Genomic DNA, 26,494 nt, shown 5'->3' on the forward strand with positions numbered 1-26,494 from the left:
AAAGGCACATTTTTAGAAAAATTATAAGCCACATGCAAGAATTCTCATAGTGCTGATTTTTATTTCATCATATCGCTTTTCAGAAGCTCTTCCAAGAAAGCTAAGACCACACAAACAATTGACACCTACTATGAGATTTTCACCTTTGATTTTCACCTCATCCACTTAACAATCTTGTAGAAAATTGCTTTGTCAGCAGAATTTGATATAGAACTTAGCCATAGGTAGCTAAGGCTGCTCAAGGTATTTCTTCTTGATATTATGAACTGTCCTGGCTTACATTTTGAAAATGAGATAATACATTGGAATGTAATTACTTTTGGATGTTGATTCTGTGTCATACTTTACTGAAATTTTGATGGAGCAAAAGAGACTTAGGAAAATGTATTTCATGGGAAAGAACATTGAGGAATGCATATTTTGAGAAAAAAATAAGTGTTCAGAAATGCATATTTTAAAAAATCAGTACTATTCCTTTTTTTTAAAAAAATACATAGTGAACATTTTCTTGATTTGTTTTAAAACCTTGAAACATTTTTGTTTTCCAGAGTGCAAGACTTGGAAAATTTGTGAGCTGTTCCAGTTTGAGACTGATGTCTAAAAACAAACAAACCAATGAATTACTAGGTTATTCCCAGACAAATGCACATTATTTACTCTGAGATTCTCCCTATCTAAATGTGGTTGGCAAAGAGCTAAGAGGCATTTTTTAACTTGGTATTTTTCCCAGCCTACCTCTGTCATCACTTTCTCTTCTGTGTCTTATTTGCAGATGTTTGCCCTCATCAGGTATCTGCCTCGGTCTGAGTGCCTTTGCCCCTCTAATAATTTGCTTTCAGAGGTTTCTGGAGATCTTCTGCTCCTCAGAGATTTTCCTTGCGAGACTTGACTCCTCTGGGAGAGGTGCTGAGTTTGTAAATAACAGATCTGTAATGATGGTGAGATGAGGAAAATATAAATCCATAATGCACATTCTAGATTCTCAAGTGTCAGTGAATTTTTGTAAGTCATTTCTCAACCATTCAAGTGATTATTTACCATATCCTTCTGGGCTGGTGGTACAAGTATTGGAACCTTCATGTCCCATGCAAAGCAGAGACTAAGACAAACAGAAAGCAAGGCGACTGAGGTTCATGAGCTGTAACTGTTGTGTTATGCTACAAACCTTTCAACAAATGCCAAGGAAGAGAGAGTGGTAGGCTATGAAATAGGAAACAGCAAAGTCTTGAAACAATAAAAGAGAGAGTTTTTGCCATGCAAATTATTCCAGTGGTACAAGGCTGCTTACTCAGAGAGTGTTTCTCAACCTCAGTTACTTTAAGATCTGTAGACTTCAAGTCTTAGAATTCCCCAAACTGACAGGTCTAAGATATTGAAAAGTAATTGCTATTTTACTATTGAAATGATGGATGTTTTCTTCCTATATTAATAAAAAGGCCATAGTTCTGTCAGAAGGTTTTCAGCCAAAACTCCCAGTGGCAACCAAGACCAGGCAGGGTCTTTTAGAAGTAGTACCTAGCCAACTCCCCATCAGAGATTTTACAATGGGCAAAGAGGTGGCATCCTTGGTGGGAGATTGTAGCACAGTGCAAGTGCACATTGGCGCTGTACAACACAGAAGCATCAAATGATGCCATCAGTTGGGGAGAAGTTGTCCTGGAGTACTAGGCAGTACTATGTGACTTCTTCAATAGTGAACTTAAATGTCATATCTTGATAAGTGATTTGAAATAAAATAAATAACATGACATCTCTTATTTTTAAAATGAAGTTGATAACCAAAACCACATTACTTCATGCCCTTTAGATGTTTCAAAAGAGTTCAGTAGGGATTGGTTGCAATTGCCTTGCTGGGGGAAATGTAATTTCAGACTTGAAACATTAACTCATGCCCAAATTTGTCTTATGGTCCATTTTGGACTAAACTCACAGAATTGTTGATATAACTCTAGACTGCACATAAAAATGCATAGGTTCTTGTTTAAATCTTGTCTACGTCAAATAAGACATCAAGAACTGTAGAGTTTTTGAGAATGTAGACAAACTAAAATTTAGTATACAACACCAGAAAAAAAACCCACTGTTGGATTCGTAACATTAGTTTGTTGATTTCTGTTGTCATTTGACAACATATTTCTTTATTTTTGACAAAGGGACACAAAAGATGATTTTCAAGCAGTATGAACAATATTTCAAAGTTGTCCTACTTTATAACATGTAGATCTTTGGCACAAAAATGTCCCTAATTTAGTTCAACTGACAGGATGGTGGCATAAATTTCTCACAGATCCCCTACTTAAATGATTTTCATTATTCTGCTCTGCATCAACAAGCAGAAAAAAAAAACAAATGTCACAGGAGAATGGGAACCTTCAGGGATTTTTTAAACCAGTTTAAATAAATGGAGCCCTCACCGACTAAGCAATCTCGGCAATGCTATCAGTATTTCATTCCCAGGTAAGCTGCATATTTTGAGAATAGTGTTCACAGAAAGAGGTCTTGGAAATTTTGGCTAAAAGCTGTAGCTTACAAAAGTCCCACAACATTTCTTATGTGGCTCCCTTAGAACAAAGAAAAGGATGCATCAGTGCTGAAATTATAGTTATTTATTCTCCCATTAGAAGCAGTAGAAGAAATTCAGGTGTGGGGGGAATCTATTCAGGACAAGTATGGGAAATACTAATTTCTTATTCTTTCTGGTAGGGTTTAGGAAGCCTTGTTCCTGTTAAATTGTCAATACATTTGGAAAATGCATCATACACAAAGTTCTGGTGGTCTTTTAAAAATAGGAGGTAAGTACACATTTCCTCTTTCTATTTATTTACAGAGAATAGACCCTGCTCTATCATTGGCCAGGCCCAGAATAAATGAAGATAAAAGGATTTTCCAACTGTCAGCTGGTTATTAACCATGCTGTCCATCTCCTGATAAACAGCATGTCTAAATTAATTTGCCAGAGAACCAAGACAATGTTAGCAACCAATAGTAATTTTGTACTTAAATTGATCCCCCGCAAGTCACCTTCCAGATGGCAACAGAATTCTTCATGTGATAGTATGCTTTCAGAGATAAATGCAATGTCAGGAGACAGAAAACTGATCATCTGCTTGGGGCGTAGCTAGGTGTTACACAACAAAGGTTATGACAATCTGTATTTATAGTAAGCAGAAAAATGTAGAGAATGGGACTAAATCATAAGTAGAATAGTGAGGAAGACTATATTTTAGCATGTAGTATGTTATCCTGATAATATATATGAGATCTCAAGCTGGATATTGTGTTCTAAGTTAGTGTTATTAGAAGGAGCAGTGAGTCTCCTTAATTTGAAAGGAGGGCATAGCCCTAGGGATTGAGTTGATACATTTTTCCAGAGGTGAAATTCATTTTTTTTTACTACCGGTTCTGTGGCTTGGTGGGCTTGGCAGGGGAAGGATAGTGCAAAATCTCCATTCTCACCCCACTCTGGAGACAGCCAGAGGTGGTATTTGCCAGTTCTCCAAGCTACTCAATTTTTTCGCTACTGGTTCTCCAGAATCTGTCAGAACCTACTGAATTTCACCCCTGCATTTTTCTCCATCTTAACATATTTTTACACCACCACAAGTTAAAGGAATGGCATGGAATCCATGGCTGGAGTATATATAAACTAGGTGGAAAATACTTGCATTAGGTTACACTGAAAATTGAAAGAAAATAAATAATATATTTATAGATTTCAAAATAATATAGTTTCATCTATATAATATACACACTCTATGTGATAGGAAGAAATTGTATGGGTCTCGTGTTTTAGTTACTTTACAAAGTAAGTAGTAAATTCCAATCTTTGTCTAATTGCATTTTTTCCCTCCCAACAATTAATATACAAAGAAGAAATTTCTATGTGGAATCACACAAAGGTCTCCAAGTTCATTCTTCTGGGCATCACAGATCAAAAAGAACTGCAACTGCCCCTCTTTGTGTTGTTCCTATTGGTGTACATTATCACCCTGGTGGGGAATCTAGGAATGATTGTGCTAATCAAGACAGATTCTCGACTCCACATTCCCATGTATTTTTTTCTCAGTAATTTGGCATTTGTAGACATCAGTTATTCTTCCAGCATTACGCCCAATATGTTGGTGTCTCTTTTAACAAAAAGGAAAAGCATTGGATTCGCTGCATGCGCCATTCAAATGTTCGTGTTTGTTTTATGTGGAAGCACTGAATGTCTTCTTCTGGCTGTGATGGCCTTTGATCGGTATGTGGCTATTTGTCATCCTCTGCGTTATTCAACGATCATGACAGGAAAAATCTGTGTCTGGTTGGCAGGTATTTCATATTTCCTTGGCATTTTTTATGCAGTTTTACACACCACACTCAGTTTCTCTTTAACCTTTTGTGGATCAAACATGATCAATCATTATTATTGTGATATCCTCCCACTCATAAAGCTTTCTTGCTCTGATACTCACATCAATGAGGCAGTAATATTTGCACAAGTGAGTATAAATGGTGTAGGCACTACAGTAACCATCTTGTTCTCATATACCTCTATCTTAATCACCATTTTGAATATCCGTTCTACACAGAGCAGACGCAAGGCCTTTTCTACCTGTTCTTCTCACCTGATTGTTGTCAGCTTATTCTATGGGACGATCTTCTTTATGTATTTACGGCCCAGCTCCACATATTCCTTGGAAGAAGACAAAGTGACATCGTTGTTCTACACAGTGGTAATTCCCATGTTGAATCCTCTCATCTACAGCCTGAGGAACAAAGAAGTGAAGGAGGCATTTTGGAGAATGTTTAGGAAGACAGTGTAATGGTGGAGAAACATTGTCCCTGTTTACTTAAACACACACACACACACACACACACACACGTATATGTATATGTATGTATGTACAGTATGTATGTATAGTACCTCCATGGATATTTAGTACCACCAAAAACCATTTTTTTGCTCAAGAATATTATGGTTGTATTTGTTTATGATTGTTTCGGGGGATGGGGGAAGTTATGACATTCTATTTCAGAAATGTAATACAGACTCTTTTGTGCACCTGAAAGGCATGTGTAATAACAAAACATTTGTGAGCCATAATTTTCACCATTAAATATTGTCTACAAAATCTTATTTACTTCTAAAGGTGAGACATTTATACATCACGTTTCCAGCAAAGCCAGCCTACATTTGTTTTGTTCTAAATTCAACAAATATATTAAATCTTAAATATTAAATAACCATTATTAGGTCCTTTTAAAGATAAGTGTCTGGATAAAGTTCTGCAGCTGTCTTGGCAATATTTTCAGAAAGTGGCTTGTCATTGCCTTATTCTTAGGGCCTCGAAATAATGGCTTCATTCCTAAGACAGGACTAGAATTCATGGTCTCAGTTTCTACTCTTGTGTCTTTAACCATTATACCAAACTGTCTATCCATAAAATAGCAAATAGTTACAAAATGCTTTTGGGTGTGATTGAAGATAATGTTTGTTACTTATGAAGCCATACATGACATAAGACCTGATCACTTGAGGAACTGCCTATTTCCCATCAATCTTGTAGGGTAGATATGCTTTGGGTTCCTTCAATAAAAAAAGATCTGCAACTCAGGATGCCGTGTGTGTGTGTGTCTGTGTGTACACAGCACTTGCCCACTTGAATAAGTGCTCCAAGTAGGTAGCTTCCTACTGGTGTTTTGGAGGACCTGGCTTTGCACAGGCCTTGGGCTGGACAGTTGAAGCCTCTCTGGGGTAGTGTGGATATGTTTCTTGTGATTGTCCGGCTTTTGCCCTCTTTGGTTTCTGTCTTATTGTTGTATTGCTTTGTAGTACTTTGTGAACTGCCCAGAGTTGTTGAAAGTCAAGTAAATAAAATAAATAAAAATGGATCAAATAAAACAGCAAGTAGAAGTATAAAGAACAGCACAGAAACATAGAATTAACACAGAAAATAGCAGACGGCAGAATAAATGGAGGCTCTACGGAACAAGGGTACATAACTGTACATTTGATTTTTTTTCTTGAAGAAGAAAAAAAGAAAGAAGAGGCAGTCTCTGCCATTAGAAGAGGAAATTACAGAGGTGCCACTGAAAAGGTCCTGATCTTAGGACATTCCAGGTGAATGTGTTTCTGCATTGGCATGGAAAGAAAGCTGGTAAGGTAGTAAGACCAGCTGAGTCTTGAAGTTAGCTTCCAAATCTTCCTGTTCCTTTTGGTGACAGCTGATGCTGCCATGTATTGATTGAAGTACAACACTATTGTCCTCCTTTCTTAAACTATTTGAGGGGCAATCGTAATTGCAATAGTCAAGATGGATTATAACCAAGATCTGGATAATCATGTCAAGTCCAAGAAACCCACTAGCTAAACATGTACAAATGTATGCCCCTCCAGATCAAACCCTGTAAATCTCGTGACCAAAGAACATTCTCATCCTGTGAATCTGTTCTTTCTGGGGGAAATAGTTCCATCTAAATCAGGCTTAGTCATATCTACATCTAATTCAATGTTCTCCTAACCATACCTCTCTCCTTTCTGGATTTAGTTTTAATTTGCTCTTTCCCAACCACTCCAGTATTGACTTCTGTATTATCACTTCCTTGGAGTTAATTGATATAGTGATGGAGACATCCCATTCCTACATTCTAAATTTTGCTCCCTAGAAATCTCACAGAGATCGGTATTTCTTGTATTCAGGATCCTTTTCCACTTTTAAAAATTATGGAGGACCCCAATGAACTTTTCTTTCTTTGAGTTATATTTCTTGATATTGATGCGTTTGTAGAATATTTATTTAATGAATCACATAATAAACCCTGACCCTAAATCCATTAGATGTTAACATATATAAAGTACGTTTCATGAAAAATCCTATTTTTAAACAAATTAAAGCAATGAGAAGAATGATTCTTCTAAAATTTATTTGAACCCCACTTTTATTATTATTTCAAAAAACTCAAGGCAATGAACATATCCAACACACCTTCCTCCATCTATTTTCCCAACAACAACCATCCTGTGAGGTGGATTGGATTGAGAAAGACCGGCCCAAAGTCACCCAGCCACTTTCATGGCTAAGGCAGGATTTGAACTTACAGTCTCTTGCTTTCTAGTCTGGTGCCTCAACCAATGGATCGAACTGGCTTTTAAACTGTTGCAAATACCATTAATATCTGGCAAATAATGTTGATTCTGGGGACCCCTGAGATGATCTTTGGGGGGAGGCTACAGACCCTTAGACTTCTATACCTTAAGTATCATAGATGTTAATAAAGATGTTAATCAGTATAGGACAGTGATGGCTAACCTTTTTGTTGAGGTGTGCCAAAAGCGGGGGGAGTGTGGGGGTCACGTATGCACGTGCCCACATCCATAATGCAAGCCCTCCCCCCACACATGTGCGCAGGCCTCACTGAAGCCACTGGGCTTCCGGGAGGCACATTGGGCTGTTTTTTGCCCTCCACAAGCTTCAGGAAAGCCCTCTGAAGCCTCCAGAGGGAGAAAAACAGCCCAATGGGCAACCCAAAAGTTCGTTCCCGAACTTGCAGTTTGTGCGTTGGGTGGTTTTTTTCCCTCCAAAAGCTTAAAGGAAGCCTCTGTAGGGCGAAAAATGGCTGAAAATCAAGGCCAAAAATCAGCTGGTCAGCACACGCATGCACACTGGAGCTGACAGGGCAATGCCTCACGTACCTTCAAAAATGGCACGCGTGGCACACGTGCCATAGGTTCGCCATCACAGGTATAGGAGATGATAAATCAATACCCATGGAGTAAAAGCAGATCTCCAGTGCCATCTTCTAGACATAATTCAACAAGGAGGGCTGAACCATGGCACCACAGTACTCCAAGGCCCCAATCCCACTAGAATGTGAATGGTATTGGAAACCACTCAGAGTAAAAGAAGAATGAATCAAAATTCACTCCCCACGTCTCATATCTGGTTCCCAGCATAGGTCATTTATCAATGGAGCCAAAGTAGTCTCAGTACTATAATTTGGACGAAATCCTGACTGGAATACATTCAGAAAATAATGAAAGGAAAAAAAAATGTAGCTTATAAATTGCTCAATTTTTCCTTGGGAACAGGATTTTCCCAGGCATATTACTGCGGTCCAAAAGTAAATCTGAACTGAAAGCTGTCAGCCTCACTTTCCTTAGAGATTCTCTGTGAATCTAACCCGAGGTTGTTGTTGCTTTTTTGCAATGACTTGAAGGACGTCTAATTCTAAACCATAGCTCCAATTTTCACTGAAAATAGTATTTCCCTATGTATTTTACTGTGATCCAAAACTAAGTCCAAACAGAAAGCTGTCATCTTCACTTTTCTCACAGAGCCCAGGCAAATTGAAATTTGAGGTCAGGTGTTGGCTCTGACTTCAAGGAGGCCTAACCCTAGCTCCAATTTTCACTGAGAATTTCCCAATGCATTTTACTGTGATCCAAAAGTAAGTCTGAACTGAAAGCTGTCACCCCATGCATCTTAGAGAGGCTTTGCAAATCTAACATTGAGGTCGCTCATTGGTCATGACTTGAAGGAAATCTAACCCTAACCTGTGATGTTGGATCTCGAACCAAAATTTGAGAAAGCCTAACTCTAACCTTACATTGCATTTTTCCTCCAATGGGGTTTTCCCATGCATATTCCCTTGCATGTAAACTGAGCCAAAATGGGAAAGTAAAAGTTCCACTACTCTCTGAATCTCATTGGGATGTTCGGTTTCCTTCAGGATTGATATAAATCTCATCCAAATCCTAGGTGGGATTTTCTCTCCAGTGGGTTTTCCATGCATTTTCCCTTGGAGGTAAACTAAATGAAAAGCCTCAATGAACCTGACTAAGTTGCTGAATTTACTTCTCGAAGTCAAGGAATTTACTTCCGGTTTTGGAAAACTGGCCCACAGCAACCATTCATTTCTTTAATGACCATAGTGTTTGCTTAAATGGTCATAAAATTGAGTCAGTCATGTTGGTGACTTGCTTTACTACTGTCACAACTTATGATCCTAATGGCCAGACTCCATTCCAATCATAAGTAGAAGCTAGCTTTAAAAGAGCTTGCTTGCTTGCTTGCTTGCTTGCTTGCTTGCTTGCTTGCTTGCTTGCTTGCTTTCTTCGTGATAATTTAAATATCCATGATAGTATATGTTTCTCTTTAGTGTTTGTATATGTGCATGTATTTATTTGTTTGTTTGTTTATATCCTGCTTTTATTATTATTTTTACAAATAACTCAAAGTGGTAAACCTATGCAACACACCTTCCTCCTCTTGTTTTCCCCACAATAATAACCCTGGCTGAAAGAAAGTGGTTGGCCCAAAGACACCCATCTGGCTTTCATGGTTAAAGTGGGATTTCTACACACTGTCTCCTGCTTTCTAACTTAGTGCCTTAACCATTAAACCAAATTAGTCATCATTGTAATCACTCTAGGATAGGAACAAGAGAGTAAAATAGGTTTTGGGCTAATGTAATGATCCAATAATTTAGACTGAATGTTTACTAAGTTTAATACTTTTGATTTATCATAGGGAATCATTAAATATTACTATTTAATAGCAATATTTAATAGATCTATAATTGTACAATTGCAATCTTCCAATTAAGTCAAACCCAATTGGAGGAATATTAATTAATTATGATAACATGGTGTGTGTTCACTGCTGAGTTTGTCTTGAACGAACAGCACAACATTGAATTCAATCTTTAGCATTCAGAAGGTCTTACTTCTGAAAGAAAGAACAAGCTCTAAAAGTACAGATAATATAGTATGAAGGAAACTTTCTATGCCATGATTATACTGTAAGCAAGCTTTGGGCAAGCAGATGTTATGCTGTCTTTCTTAATCTTAAAGGAATTTTTTTCTCCCATTACTAAATGTGTAAATTAACCAGAAGATCAGAATAAAGGCATATTCAACAGAATTTTCCTAACAAAAGTTTAGCCAGAAAATTGGACTGTCCACTTTTTACAAAGCAACATAGTCTACACAATTTGATTTTTGGCATGTTGACCCCAAAGATATAATGTGACCAAGCAGAAGTATTTGATGTATATAGTTTGTGAAGAAACAGAAGATCTCATTCACCTGGCATGTTATGTCCGTATCACACCATATATGTTAACCAAACATGTTTTGCTCTGATGGTCCTGTTCTTTGTGATTAGTCTTCTGAGTGTCACTGCGTTTATTTGGTTTGCCAGCTGTGCCTACATTCTGAGTTATACGGCAGAATGAACTGTCTCTTATCAGCAATGATCTACTGCGCATGTCATTACATTCCATACCTTCTTTACTTTCTTCCTTTGTCTGTATGCCAAGGCAGACAGGAACTCTCTGCCAAGATGTGATTATTAGTTTAGTAAGTTTGTATTTTTACTTTCTTTACAATATAAATGTTTTTCTTAGATTATGCCTCGGGTTTATTTTTCTTATTTCAAAAGTACACTTCAAGGATATGCCAAGATCCATAACTCATTGTTTCCAGGGCGGAATTCACACCCTGACACTGAGAAATGCATGTCAAACATTTCCCAAAATGATGGGAGCAAAAGTTAAAAGGGGACAATTCCATATCGCATCCCAAAACTCCTACATTCTTTACCTACACCCATAAATGAATCCTTCTGAACCACAATATATCTCAGTTATTCCCAGAGTAAGAAATTAGCAATTAAACTTGCAAAGAATCCCCCCTACTACTTTAGATGGATCTTCTGGGATGCTTTCTTTAAAGGTAATTGCCATGCAGGGGAAGATCACATGGGGATTGCAGATAGTAGATAGGGCAAACATTTCCCTCTGCAGCTTCACCGCTTGCACCACTCCTAAAGAACCTCTTGCTTTTATGTTGCAATTAGATTTGCTAAACAAACAAACTTCTGATACCAAAAGAATCTGATTGCTATTCGAGGGCTACAGTTAGGATAAAATGCTGCATATCAGGAAGACTCAGTGGCCACATTGAACCTTAGGCTGGAGGTTTCCTGTTCTGAACCAAAATTATGCCTATGAGACATGCCAAGATTTCCTTCCTGGTTTTAATTTCCCCAACATATAACATCTAAGAGCATTAAAGATCTCAAAAGAGGTCCCAAAAGAGGTAAAAGTATAAATAAATAAATAAATAAATTAAAAGATGTTTAGTGCACACACAATGTACCAGTGTCCTATTGATGGCTTAACTTTTTATTTTACTCATGCAATGGTCTAGATTGAGTGAATATAGCACTACTAAAGAATAAGCATATATATTTTTCTGGGGCTCAAATCATTATACCAGCTGATAATTTATTAATGCCCAGATATTAATAAATATGTTTGCTTTTTTAACATCCTCAACAGGCAGTTCAGATAGATGGAGAAGTCTCTGTTCAATCAGTCAAGAGTCACCCAATTTATTTTTCTGGGTATTACAAGTAAGCCTGAACTCAAACTCCCTTTATTCATTTTGTTTTTTATTGTGTATATCATTACTGTGGTAGCGAATTTGGGGATTATTTTTATAATCCAATTTGATGCCCGGCTTCACACGCCTATGTATTTCTTCCTTAGTAATCTGGCTTTTGCTGATACTGGTTATTCATCAGCTATTACTCCTAAAATGTTGGTGGATTTTTTAATGGAGAAGAAAATTATTGGAATATTTGGCTGTGCAGTTCAAATGTTCTTTTGTGTCCTCTGCGGGAGCAGTGAATGTCTTCTACTGGCTGTGATGGCCTTTGATCGGTATGTGGCCATCTGTAGCCCACTGAATTATTCAATCATCATGTCAGAGAAATGGTGTGTCTGGTTAGTAGCTGTTTCATATGCTCTAAGCATTTGTTACTCAATTTTATATATTGTGTGTGTCTTTAGTTTACCCTTTTGTGGACCAAATGTGATCAATCATTTTTATTGTGATATTCCTCCACTGCTAAAACTTTCATGCTCTGATACTCACATTAATCAGATGGTGATATTTGTACAAGTAAGTATAAATTGTATAAGTACTACACTGATCATTTTGATTTCATATGCCTGTATTCTGTCTACTATTCTGAAGATCCGCTCCACTATGAGCAAATCCAAAGCCTTTTCCACCTGTTCTTCTCATCTGATTGTTGTTAGCTTATTCTACGGGACAATCTTTTTTATGTATTTACGGCCCAGTTCTACATATGGACTAGAAGAAGACAAAGTGGCATCTTTGTTTTATACAGTGGTGATTCCCATGTTGAACCCTCTCATCTATAGTCTGAGGAACAAAGATATGAAGGAGGCATTTCAGAAAACTTTGGAAAAATTGCTGTAATTTGAAAGTACATTATTGGGTCAGTAAAAGTGTAGATACTTATTCATTGTATATGCAATTTTAATAGTTTTAAATAGGGTTCTGTATGGGCTGAGCACACAGCCAGGAGACTGAATGAATTTAAACCCAGGTAATAAGATAACTATTTACAATAAACCTGCAAGGATAATTTTTCTTTCAAATTCTAGTTTTCTATGGATATATATTTGTTTTCACAGAAAGAGAATAGAATAAAAGAATAAAAGCACAAGTAAGAAGAAAGAGAAAGAAAAGAAAGAATGTAATAAAGAAAAAGAAATAGGTAAAGCAGTGACTTCCAACCTTCATTACAACTATAGACAAATGTAGTGACTCTCTCCACCCATTAAGATTATACATAATGCCACAAAATGACATAATGTGATCTGGCCATTAATACATATCAAAGCTAAATGTTTAAATGGCTATTTAGGTTTTCTTCTCTAAATATTTATTTAAGTATCTGAGCGAGCAATTGGAGAATAACATCTTTTATTGCCTTCAAAGTCTTATGCATACATTTTTGACTAATATAATTTCAGGATATAACATTAGGGAAGAAACTATTTTTTATTCTGTACAAATATTATGCAAGTAAACAAATTTGTTTAATTTGTTGAAGCAAAATATCAATTTGCTTTCTGGTGGATGCAGGCTTGAATCCCCAAGGAATAGGTGCAAGCCAGCTTGCCCATAGTTTCCTTTACATTGTGTAGTCATGGGAATTGTTACTAAGGTCTGGTATGCATACTCAGTGTTCCCATTATCCATCATACACTTAAAATGAATATATAGACCATGGCAATTGAATGAACTAGGAGTCATAAATGGATTTCTTATCAGTGGGTTCTGCAACATTCTTAAAAAAATTAAGTCATCATTTTTAACTCAATACTGCTACCATCTCCTGCCTGTTAAAATTTAGAATTCTCTTTAAGCATTTAATGTTCTCTAATTCGCATTTTGCCTTCCTCAGTAATAGGGAGTAAGAGTGGAAATCCAAAATACCACTTTTATATTACCTGATCCTTTTTTTGGGGGGGTTGTTAATAAAAACCATACTTAATGTGACCTAACCATATTCAATCTTAATATAAATTTCTGAACATCCATAATTTTTTGAATAGACTGCCCCTAAATTTAAATTCCAAAGTTTTCTGCATATCTTTGCACTGCTTTGGGGTGGGGATTTTTTTTTAAACATGTCCACTGTCTGTGCCATAGCATTTCCAACATTTATTGATTTGCTTATCTTAGATATCATGGGTGGAGTTGTATACCATTTATAGAACATTTTGTAGCAAGTTATAACTTGGTGTAAACTTTAAAGATTTAGTCCATAAATCTTTTTATGGGACAACTTCCGGCAGCCGAAGGCGACGGTCGCGTGGTCTGCCTTCTTGCTGTTTCGGTGGGCTCCCCCGAATCCTAGGGGGAGCACAGGGTGCCTTGGAGGGGCGCCCTGCCGCAGGGACGGCTTGCTGGGACCCCCTGGAGTGGGGTGTCTCCAGCTTTGCCCCAGGAGCCGGAAAGCGTAGGGAGCGCGCGGAATGCCACCGCACGCTTCGCCGAATGCAGCCTGGAAGGAAATGATCAATCTGAATGAAACAGCTGAAGTGCGGTGAGGGGGGGGTGTCTCCCCAGGTCTTTTACTGTCTTTACTCTAGTGACTGTTCTGCAGTTTTTTTGGGGGGGGACTTTGTTTCAACCTTTGGAGGAGTTAAGATTGGAGGGGGGGAAATTTCCACCTCCCTTGGAAAAGCGGCACTTGGAAAATCTCTCCATTGTATGGGAGAGAGAGAAAGTTTAAAATCTACTTTCACTTCCTTTAAATAATGGGGAATTTTTTTTTCTCTTTTGACCACAACTGCGAGAGAAAGGATGGTTGAGCTGATTCTTCTCTAAACTATGCATGGGAACTATGATTTTGTTGTTTCTTGACCACCTGTACTGGCTGAGCCAATATTGCCAACTTCCTCCTTCTTCCTTGTCTTTATGAATGAGACTCCTTCCTTGGAAAGCTTTATGGCTTTGAACTAATTTCCACCCCAGAGACCTCCAGGAGCCTCTTCAAATAAGTTTTTTCCCTGGATTTGGAATATTTTGATCCACCTATCTGTTCTAGTTTTGTACTAGATGATTTATTCTCCTTTGGACTTGCTTGCCTGGTGATCCCTACCGGCTGTGCTTTCTCACAGACATCATTTCTTTGTACAGAACAATAACAATAATATCTCTGAGCTTCATGATGGGTCCAAAGAAGTTACCGCCTGGAAAGGCTTCATCGGCCCCGACATCTTCTACGTCCAGCCCTATTGCTCACCAGTCACAACTGGGATCTTTTTTACAACCTAAAGGCCCTGAAGAGAGTGCAAAGGATTTGTCCATTCATCAGATGCTTCAATCCATCTTAAAGGGACAGGACGAAATGAAAAAACAACTGCAGGACTTAAATGAACAGCTCAGAGACACGAAACAACAAACCATACGGAATGAACAGAGGATAGGTGTACTGGAGGAGAGTGCGGTTGGGATGAGAGATGAGTTGAAGACAATCCAAAGGGGGAATGTAGAATTTGAGAAACATGTGATAAAAATGGAATTTGAAAGGATGTCTTTTTTCCTTAGGTTCCAAAACTTGCCAGAAGTTGAGAATGAAGATCTTAAGGAGATTATGACCACAATATTAGCAGAATATATTAATAGAGACAAACAACAGCTTTGATGGGATATTGACCTGATTTATAGGATTAATTCAGCCTATGAAAGAACACACAATGTTCCAAGGGAAGTTCATGTTAAATTTCTTAGAAAAACCACAAGAGATGAGGTTCTACGAGCTCAAAGGGGCGGATCATTAAAATATAAGGATAAAGAAATAACCATTCTTAAACAGATCCCAAAGAAAGTAAGAGATAAGAGAAGGAAATATTCCTTCTTAGCAAAAAATATATAGAATAATGGGGTCTGGTTTAGGTGGCTGTTACCAGAAGGCATGTTGATTTTCTGGGAGGGCAGTAGAATTAGAATCAACACAGTTGTGGAAGCAGAGGCTTTCACTACAAAACACAGTGCTCTCTTAGGTGACATGGGGGATGTTACACAAGAAACAAAGGAGGGAGGGGCTGAGGCTCTGCCAGTGGACGGGGGGGAGGATGCGACAACTAGAAGACTCAAATCACAAAAGTGATTTGAAACATTATTGCAAATGTTGTTACAATGTACCTTTATGGAAGTGATACAAAACAAAATGATTGAAACATACTGATGATTTTGTGTTAAACTCAAAACTGCTAATACCTATGTAAATGTTGATAATTTTCTATTTTTTTTGTAAAAGTTGTGAGACCTGGGGCGGGGCTTCTCCCCCCGCATGATGTAGCTGTCAAAATGTTCCATAACCCTATAATCCCTTTTCCCTGTAAAACTTTTAAAATCAATAAAATTTGCACAATAAAAAAAAGATTTAGTCCATAATTCTTTCCAATGTAACATTGAAACTGATTCTTTAAAATTCTGAATTCATTTTATCATAGTTTTTAATGTGTTCTGTCTCTGTATCATATCTTTTTTCTATTATTTTTATTGAAGAGTTGAAAAAGAAAGTTAAAAAATTATGCAAACTAATAAAAGTTAGCAAAAAGAAAAAGAAGAAATCAAAGAGCAAGGTAAAAGTGCAAGGAAAAAAGAAATAGAAAAATAGAATAAAACCAAAAAGGGCTTACAATTTTCTTTACAATAGCTATAAATACATATATAAATTTACCTTATTCTATGGTTACAACTTAATTCTCTTCTTTCTATAATCTATCCTTTAATCATTAAAGCCATAAATCATTTTTCTCTTTTATGCTAAAAATCCTTAAGTTTCTAATCATCAATAAACATATTGCCTTTCTTTGATCAAAGAAATCAATTTAGCCATCTCAGCAAGTTCCATCATCTTCACCAACCATTCCTCCATTGTGGATATTGATAAATCTTTCCATCGTTGTGCATCCAATAATCTCACTGCAGTTATCACATATAAAAACAATGTTCCATTACTTTTCTTCCAACTGTATATCCATCATTCCCAAAAAGAAAAACTTCTGGCCTTAGTTGTACATAAATCTTTAAAATCCTCTGAATCAGTGTAAAGGAATATCGGACATGATAAAATGTCATTTCCATTCACATGTCCACAAAATTTTGAAGTTTATTTATGCATTCTGTATCATAAGTAATAAAAAGATACACCCACCCTAAAAGATGGTTAGTTTTGTAGAAGTCTTTCAAGTTCTGTCTTTTTCCTTAATATAATATATTCTCAACTTTTTTTATTTTGTTACCCTGTTACAGCAGCTGATCTGTCACTGATATCTCTTTGTTTTATTCATTGTTTTACTCATTGTTTCAAACAGCTTCCTTACACTCTCTTCTCTTAGCTTTGTTTTCCATTTTATTAGAAAAAATTATCTACCTGGGAATATTTTTTCATTCAGGACCTGTGCTCCTTCTCCCTACCAATATTTTAATTCACTCTAATTTCCTGTGTCACCAGGTGGGCCCATAGATATTGATTGACTTCACATCATGTCTTTGGTCATCTGCAGCTAGCCTTAGACATTAGTCAAAGCTTAACACATTTTAATGTAGTAAATCCAATAACAACACTGTGTACCAAAAATATCTCCACTTATTAATATAAATAGAATATTTATAAAGCTATAATGATAGTCAGCTTTATTCGTGGAACTCAGTGGATATGTGGGGGGGAAATCATCTTTTCTAGTTTAAAGCAGCTACTGTATATTTAAAGCAGAGCTTCTTAATACAGTTGATAAATATACCCTTAATGCATTATATAAGAAGTCATCAAAGCTTTGCAATTTGGATTGTTTAAGCAAACAAAGGAGGGCTTTGGAAGGTAGCAAGGCAATAGATCCTGAGCGTCTGACTGACACAGAAGAAATGCTATATGGTTGTTAAAAAGGAAGTCCCAGAGGCCCCAGAACATGAATAAATACTCTGTGGGTATCTCCTCAGATAATCACAGAGACACAATGCTTCATGTTACAAGTAAGTAAGTTAGTAATGAATTCAAGGTCTGGCATTTCCAAGGCTAGGCTCAGGAAGACAAACATGATAATAAACATGTTTGCCTTAAGACCAGCCATGTGCCTGCTTTATGGAAGGAGTGTTGAGGTGGTGGGAAAATGGTTTTCCATGTTATAAATAAGATAGGAATGCTGAGCAATGGCCATAACTGAGAACACGGAGCAGGAATGAAAGTTAAAATATTAAGTGATGGTGGAACTGATACCAAAAATGGTTCTGGGAAGAAGAGAGTGTAGAAAGCTATTTAAAGGGGGCAAAATGATTTTTTGGCTGGGGAGAAAAGGGTCACAGTACTGCAAGGTTAATCAAATGTGGGTGGGTAGAAAAATATGGAATCTAGTAATATATGAGTAAAAAAAAATACCTAGGAAGAGAGAGAAGAGAATATTGCTTGCATGATTATTTATTTATTTATTCATTCATTCATTCATTCATTCATTCATTCATTCATTCATTCATTGTTATTTATTTATTTATTTATTTATTTATTTATTTATTTATTTATTTATTTATTTATTTATTTATTTATTTATTTATTTATTTATTTATTTATTTATTTATTTATTTATTTATTTATTTATTTATTTATTTATTTATTTATTTATTTATTTTACAAAGGGCTCAACTAAAAAGAAAAACCATCAGGAGAATTGCTGCCAGCAAAGTTGTAGGGTAAGTTAGAACCGTTAGGGGTTTTTACTTATCAGATTTTGTTTCATTTTTGTCTTTTGCATATAATTATAAGATTTTATTTTTAAAAACTAAAAAGTAACAAAACCTTGTTTTAACTGAGAAAAATGGGATGGTGATACGATCTTGTCTGGTCTAGGAGGTAAACATTTCATTTCACTATATTGTTTCATATTTCAAATAGGAACTCTTGCTGGGGAAATGTCCTGGCAGAATCTTACTAGCATAAAATAATTTATTTTTCTTGGATTGACAAACCAAACAGAGCTACAATTGCCTCTCTTTGTTCTCTTCCTAAATGTGTACGCTGTCACCTTATTGGAGAATCTGGGAATGATTTTACTAATCAGATCTGATGCCCAGCTTCAAATCCCCGTGTACTTTTTTCTTAGTCATTTAGTTTTCGTGGATATCTGTTATTCTTCAACCATCACTCTCAAAATGTCGGTGGATCTTTTAGCAGACAGAAAAACCATTAAATTTTCAGCCTGTACAGCTCAGATGTTTTTATTTGTTATCTTTGGAATTACAGAATGCCTTCTGCTGGCTGTAATGGCCTATGACCCTTCTGCTGGCTGTAATGGCTATTTGTAAACCTTTTCATTACCCACTCATTATGTCCAGGAAAATGTGTGCTTGGCTTGTAGCTGGTTCTTATGCAATTGGCTTATTTCATTCATTTACACACACCATATTCACATTTACTTTATCTTTTTGTAGCTCAAATAAAGTCAACAATTATTTCTCTGATATTCCTCCACTGCTTAAGCTTTCTTGTTCGGACACCCATTTTTATGAGATGGTTATATTTGCTCTGGTTAGTATCAACTGTGTAACCACCACAATGACCATTTTCATCTCTTACTCCTGCATCCTGATTGCTGTCTTAACGATAAGCTCCACAGAGAGTAGACGTAAAGCTTTTTTCCACTTGTAGTTCCCACATGACTGTGGTGGCCATCTTCTATGGGACAATTTTCTTCTTGTATCTATGACCAACCTCTATTTACACTCTGGATCAAGACAAGGTGGCCTCTTTGTTCTACACAGTGATGATCCCTATGCTGAATCCCATGATCTATGCCTTGAGGAATCAAGAGGTGAAATATGCCCTTCTGAGAATGATGAGGAAGTCTGTTTTTGAAAAATGGAAGAGAAGAACAATAGAGACACTTTAACTCTGCCCTCTCCTGGATTACAATCATATTAGAGCTATTTGCAATTGATCAATATTTCAGATTGTGATTCTTGGTGTGAAATTTTTGACCAGCTATTGATCTTGAGATGTTATTGAAAATACTCACATTGATGTGCAAGTCATGTCGGATAACCTAATTAATATTCTACAATCTCGAATAGGATCAGTCCCTGGTAGAATATTAGGGTTCTGTTTCCACAGAGGAGGAAGCTGTGGTCTCCAGAGCATGTAAAGTTCATATTAGTGACATTTGGGAAAGTAGAACTAGTCTCTCTAGTCCTTCTCAAAAGTATTTTTAAGTACAGCAACAACAGTTAATGTTTGTAGCAATCTCTTTTTGTGTATATAAAGGACAATCACAAAGTCTGATGCATTTAAAAAAAAAAGATTTACATCATGCCAGAATAGCATTTTATAGAACACCTCTTCTATATCATTGATAGAGAAACAACTATAGATGGTTATGAAATGCAGATTCTAGCATGCCGCTGATATTCCTTTGTCTTCAGGTTTTCATAGTTTAACATTACCAGAGAAGATGGTATATGTTTACCCCGAACTCTGTCCTAAATTTATATGCTGCCTTTCCTCCATGGCTCAAGTAGCGTACACAGCATATCCCCTTCCATTTTTTTCTATATAATAACAATGTTATAAGTACATTGGAGAGAGAGAGAGAGAGAGAGAAAGAGAGAGAGAGGGAGGGAGGGAGGGAGGGAGGGAGGGAGAGAGAATGATAATATTAAAAGATTAAAAGAGATAATGCAGTGCTGATAATTTGCATGTCAGGATAAGGATTTGTTTGAAATAAAAAAAATTGGTACTTCTATGATAGGTCAATAAAACATGTCTTTATTTGTTTGTTTCTTTGTTTTACTCACTTAAATGCTTTTGTACCAGTTCAGTGAAATGATTGTAAATGGTTTACAAAACATATACAATAAAATTATACAACACATAAACAAACTCTTAATTAAAGCACGATCACAATATCATAATTAGCAGCACCAATCTCTGCATTAGGTTTTTTTATCCTTCATGTCACCGATCTCCAAATGTCTGCTTAAGTCATCAAGTTTTCATTAATCTTGCTAATCTTAACAAGATTGTTAACCTTAGTTCAGCAGGGAACTGATTCCTCAAGAGAAGAGCTCCAGCAGAGAATGCTAGTTACAAGTCCCTTCCCAAGGCACATCATAAGGAGTGGTGACAGGTAACACAGTTTCTTTGCATTGGCACCCAATAGATTTGCAGATACTATCTAGTAAACACAGTCCAGCAGATATTCAAGCTCCAATGATGTAGTTCTTTATACGTTTATTACTAGCACCCTGAATTGTATCTGGAATCAAACTTGTGGTCAATACTGCATCTGAAGTCCTGGTGTTTCACAATAGCATTCTGTATCTGCTGAAATACAGATCAATTACTAGCAATTTTAAAATAAATGATTTAAAATAGTACTATCTAAACAAAACCAAGTTCCTAAAGTTGATGCTTCTATATATCTAAGGCAATAATTGTTTTTATATTTTGACAATAATCAAGCACTTTTTAGTTACTTCATTAAATGTTTGAAATCTTGGCCTGCAAGAAAGTAGCTTACCTAAGGTCACAGGAGAGTCTAGGAAACACACAATAAGCAGAGTTAATAATAGAGTTCCCTATATATCTAGAGAAGGATCAAAACCAATGAACTCTCATATCGACACATTTATGTCCAGGGATTTTATTAAATCTGCCCTCCAAAACTACATAAAGGGTAATCTTAAATACACTATCATGAATCTGCTATGGTGTTAGGAACAGAGAACAAACTGAGCAGTCTTGGAAATATAAAACATTTTGAACTTATTTCCAATTATTGTACTGAATGGAAAGTCACTCCCAAAACAATTTGCTTGAGAACTAAGTTTGCCCATTTATATTCGGAAGAAATGATGCTGCAGTAGAAATTCCGTATGGACTTTGTCTTTCACCCATGGTCTTCTTCCAACTGGGTTGAAATTTGTCAGCTAAGAAAAGGAGAACCAGGCCCTTTCGGCAAACATTAATCAATGAAAAATTAGGGAAAACAATCACATCCATGTCAGACTATGGCCATATTGATTTTTTTTAATGGTATCTTCAACCGTTCTCAGGTGTATGGTGCCATTCTAAGTCCTGCAATTAAGAAAATCAATCTATATAATATATAGACTCTTTCACAGCTACTGCAGGTCCAACTGATGTTTGGGATTTGGCATTAGGTCAAGTTATTGTTGCTCAAGTAGACAACCAGTGTGACTAGAGGGCCTGCCACCACATTTGATGTTCACCCCTTTCAAAATGTTGCTTTTGTATATTAAAATAATCAGCAAAAGGACAAGCATGCATGAGGCACTGAAAAATCAACACTACTTCAAAATTGACTTGAATAGGTTCTACAAGACCTCTTAGCATTGAGCACTTCAGTAGAGTTACCAGGAACAATGCAAAAGGAGCATATATACCCCATTTTTTCTGCAAGCTCAAATTTACTAATTGAGAAAGTTCTTGAAAAATCCTTATGCCAGATTTCAAAAAAAAAGGAGTCAGAACATAATCTAAAGGTCCTTATACATTTCTTTTTTTTCTTTTTAAACACTTTATTAGGTTATAAGATACAAAATACAAAGGTAAGTAAGAAGTTTTTATTAAACCCAAAAGAAAAGTTTCTTGTTTCATCTTTATTTTTGTTTTAAAAGTTTTCTGTATTAAAATATGAATCTTACTATAATTTCTTTGCTTTATAACATGTCCACCATAAATGATAAAAAAATCCCTTCTTTACTTTTACATTTCCAACATTCATTTGAAATACCTTTATACATTTTAGATAACTTATTGTTGTGGTCCGCCAGCAGCCTGCAGAGCTGGCAGCAGAGTCAGACAGCCAGGAGGTTGGGGAGGAACATGGGCCAATCCTGGAGTCTGGGGAAGGCTTGGATAAGGGCTCTGCATCAGAGGCAGAGAGGGGGCCAGGGCCATCTGGGAGTTATGTGCTGCCTCCAGAGCTTTCAGAATTGGACATCAGCAAGGCAGAAGAACAGGCTCCCCCTGTTCCCAGTGTGTGCATGCGCAAAGCTGCCAGAAGGAAAGAACAGTTAAGACAGAAAGTACGACTTGGGAGTAAGACTTGGAGGTGATTGGCCCCTCCCATAAGACATAAAGGAGGAGCAAAGGCACGTGAGCCTTTGCAGGAAACAACTTGGTTCATGGTGGTCAGTTTACCTTCTGAAGCTCCATTTGCTCCATGTGGCTTTGCCAAGCTAATTGCCCATTAAGTCTTTGGCAGCATTTCAAGGAAGATAAAGGTGGGTACTTATGAGCCTTATCCCGAAAGACTTTGGCAGCCTACTGCAGGACTCTTTACAACTATTTGGGATTCATTACAGGCTGTGAATGAACATAATTCACAGCCTTTGAAATAAAAAGAGGCCTCTTGGGACTAAGTGTGTGCTTTTCACTGTATCAGGAAACCTATTCAGTGTTAAACACCAGCGATACATCATCTTATAAAATGTTTCTTTTAATTTATGTTGTTATTGTTAGTTGAGAAATCGTGTCTGACCCATTGCGACCCCCAACATTCCTCCAGACCGTCCTGTCCTCTACCATCTCCCAGAGTCCATTTAAGCTCACACCGACTGCTTCAGTGACTCCATCTTTTTAATTTATAGTTTACTGTAAATTTTAATCTCCCCGCCCACATATTTTCCCATTATACAAGCATCACATTATGTTCAAAATTCCTTGCCCACTGAATCATACAATGTTTTACATGTTCACTTTCCAAATTAATTTTCAATAACATTTTATAAGTTGTAGCAATAATATATTTAGCACTACTACGTAGTATGATTTCCAATTAATTTTGAACAAAATCAAACCCATAACTCTTTTTTAATCTAATTTGAATATTTTTTTCAGTTGTTGATATGTAAACCAATAGCAAACATAACCTTCTGATTCAAGTTCTTCCCTTGATTTTAGTGTAGAGTCACCAATGTTGAAAGATAATATTTTACATATGTCCACCAGTCTGGCTTCACCACCATTTCTTTTCTAAAAAAAAAAAAAAAAAAAGCTTCCTCCCAAACAGGGAACTTCATAAAGAATCTTCTTTCATATTTATTCCAAACTCTTAGTATGGTACGTCTAGCAAAATGATTATTAAAATCAACATTAACTTTAGTTTTATCATACCATAGATATACGTACCATTCAAACCTTAATTCATGGCCCGCTAATTCAAGTAACCTCTTGTTCTGGAGGTTCAACCACTCTTTTAACCAGGCCAGACAGAATGCATCAAAATACGATTTCAAGTCCGGTAAACTCTTTCCTTAGCACCTTGCAATATCTTGTATCTAATTCTTGGTTTTTTTTTTCTCTTGCCATATAAACTTGGAAATATCCTTCTGCCATTGTTTAAATGGATTATCGGTTGCGAGTATTGGTAATGTCTGGAATAAAAAAAGCATATTTGATAAAATGTTCATATTAATTACAGAAATTCTACCTAATAGTGATAGGTGCAATTTGTCCCATCTTTGTAAGTCCTGTTTAATATTCCTCCAAAGAGGGTAAATGTCCTTATACCTTTCTAGACTTTTTCCATCATAACATCTAATTTACTTCAATGTTTCCAGAAAGCAGTTGGGATCCCATCACTCCCCTGTCATGGTCAGATCACTCACTCCTCCGACTTGACTTCCCTGGTGCTACCCCCCGCTGCGGGGAGGCGGAACCGGAAAACACCAGATGGTTCCGCCCCAGGCGCCTGATGGAACCAGATAGGTTCCAGATGGAGCTTGGGCCACCTCCTGTAGCCCTGACCCGCCCCCGGGTAGAGGACCTGGTGGTCGCGTGGAATAATGCGACTACCGGGGCCTTAAACCGGGTGGCGCCTTTGCGGCCTCTCCGGCGGCAATGATCCACCCTGGCCCCTTGGTTCACCGAGGAGCTAAGGGTGATGAAGTGCCGCAAGAGACGCCTAGAGAGTCGTTGGAGATCCTCTCGTTCCGAATTTGACCGAACACAGGTACGAACCCACTTAAGGATGTACCTTGTGGCATTGAGAGCGGCCAAACGTCAATATTGTGCCGCTCTCATTGCATCTGCAGAGAACCGCCCTGCCGCCCTGTTTCGGGTGTCCCGCTCCCTCCTGTTCCAGAGGCCGCGGGAGGCCCCTTTACAGGGTAGAGCAGAGGAATTTGGGAAATATCTGCAGGATAAAATCGCTCAAATCCGGCAGGATTGGGTCCCTTTCAGTGGTCTAGTGGAGACGTCCACTGCGAGTCTTGAGAGACCAGTCTGGGAGGAGTTTGACTTGGTTGACATCGAGGATTTGGACAGAATGCGTGGACGGCTGCGACCTACGACATGTTTACTGGACCCGTGCCCCTCCTGGCTTGTACTGGCATCCTGGGAGGTTACACATGACTGGCTCCTGGACTTAGTGAATGCTTCGTTGGGTACGGGGGTCTCTCCCGGCCGCCTTGAAAGAGGCGGTGGTGAGACCCTTACTCAAGAAGCCTTCCCTGGACCCTACGGAGCTGGCCAATTATCGTCCTGTCTCCAACCTTCCCTTTTTGGTGAAGGTTGTAGAGAGTGTGGTAGCTTATCAGTTTCCACGACATCTGGAGGAAAATGATTATCTAGACCCACGCCAGTCCGGCTTCCGCCCCGGTCACAGCACGGAGACGGCCTTGGTCGCGTTGGTGGATGATCTCTGGAGGGCCAGAGATAGGGGTTGTTCCTCTATCCTGGTCCTATTAGACCTCTCGGCGGCTTTTGATACCATCGACCATGGTATCCTGTTGCACCGACTGGAGGGGTTGGGGGTTCGGGGCACCGTTTTGCGGTGGTTCGGCTCCTACCTTTCCGGCCGGATGCAACGTGTGTTGGCAGGGGAGCAGAGGTCGACCCTAAGCCCCCTCACTTGTGGGGTGCCACAGGGGTCTGTCCTCTCGCCGCTCCTGTTCAACACATATATGAAGCCGTTGGGTGAGATCATTCGTGGTTTTGGGGTGGGATATCATCTGTACGCTGATGATACTCAGCTGTACATTTCCACCCCGAACCACCCCAACGAGGCCGTCGAAGTGATGTCCCGGTGCTTGGAAGCCGTACGGGTCTGGATGGATGACAACCGACTCAAGCTCAACCCCTCCAAGACGGAGTGGCTGTGGGTTCCGGCCCCCGGTTCAACCAGTTACTTCCATCTCTGGCCATTGGGGGCGTACAACTGGCCCCCGTGGAGCGGGCGCGCAATTTGGGCGTCCTCCTGGATACCCGGCTGTCCATGGATGACCATGTGACAGCCGTGGCAAGGGGGGCGTTCCACCAGATTCGCCTGGTGCGCCAATTGCGCCTCCTATTGGACCGGGATGCCTTACGCACAGTCACTCATGCGCTGGTGACGTCTCGCCTCGACTACTGCAATGCTCTCTACATGGGGCTTCCCTTGAAATGCACTCGGAGACTTCAGTTGGTCCAGAATGCGGCCGCGCGGGTGATTATGGGGAGTACGAGGTACTCCCATGTGACACCTCTCCTGCGCGAGCTGCACTGGCTTCCTGTGGTCTATCGGGTGCATTTCAAGGTTCTGATAACGATCTTCAAAGCGCTCCATGGCTCAGGACCTAATTACTTGCGGGATCGTATCCTGCCCCATACATCCCTGCGACCAATTCGCTCGCACAGAGAGGGACTTCTCCAGGTGCCGTCTACCAGACAGTGTTGGGGGGCGACGCCTAGGAGCAGAGCCTTCTCTGTGACGGGCCCAGCCCTGTGGAATGACCTCCCCCCTGATATCAGGACTACCTCTGACCTCCGCTCCTTCCGCGCAAAGCTCAAGACCCACCTCTTCCAAGTAGCTGGCCTGGCTCAACCATAGTTTTACCATATCGCTCCTGACAGGTTTTTTAATTGTGTATTTTGTATTTTAATTGAGGGGATTTTAAATTGAAATTTTAATTCTATTTTATTCATCTGTTTACCTCCTCCATGCATATGTATATGTATATGTACTGTTTATATTTGTATATTTTATGTGTTTTTATTGTACGCCGCCCCGAGTCCTTCTGGAGAGGGTGCGGCTAACAAATAAAATTTATTATTATTATTATTATTATTATTATTATTATTATTATTATTATTATTATTATTATTATTATTATTATTATATT

The 26,494-nt window shown here is 38.2% G+C and overlaps 2 protein-coding genes, 1 long non-coding RNA gene and 1 pseudogene across 4 annotated transcripts in view; 3 read left to right on the top strand and 1 right to left on the bottom strand.

The window, feature by feature from the left end:
- LOC309384881 overlaps window positions 1–26,494 on the bottom strand; it is a 435,034-nt gene that overhangs the window by 404,286 nt on the left and 4,254 nt on the right. The gene's annotated exons all lie outside the window — the stretch shown is intronic.
- On the top strand, window positions 3,882–4,805 carry LOC309384114 (olfactory receptor 8U3-like; the record flags this gene model as incomplete). Its single annotated transcript, XM_081937303.1, has 1 exon — window positions 3,882–4,805. The coding sequence occupies one exon, from the start codon at window positions 3,882–3,884 to the stop codon at window positions 4,803–4,805; it is 924 nt and encodes a 307-aa protein (XP_081793429.1).
- Window positions 11,339–12,274, top strand: LOC309384868 (olfactory receptor 8U3-like; the record flags this gene model as incomplete). Its single annotated transcript, XM_081938711.1, has 1 exon — window positions 11,339–12,274. One exon carries the CDS (start codon window positions 11,339–11,341, stop codon window positions 12,272–12,274), a length of 936 nt encoding a protein of 311 aa, XP_081794837.1.
- Window positions 18,284–19,260, top strand: LOC309384115 (olfactory receptor 5AR1-like; annotated as a pseudogene). The gene has a single exon. The product of its transcript is annotated as an olfactory receptor 5AR1-like (transcript).

This window comes from Natrix helvetica (assembly GCF_964273705.1).
Source record: "Natrix helvetica genome assembly, chromosome: 1".
Classification (NCBI taxonomy): domain Eukaryota; kingdom Metazoa; phylum Chordata; class Lepidosauria; order Squamata; family Natricidae; genus Natrix; species Natrix helvetica.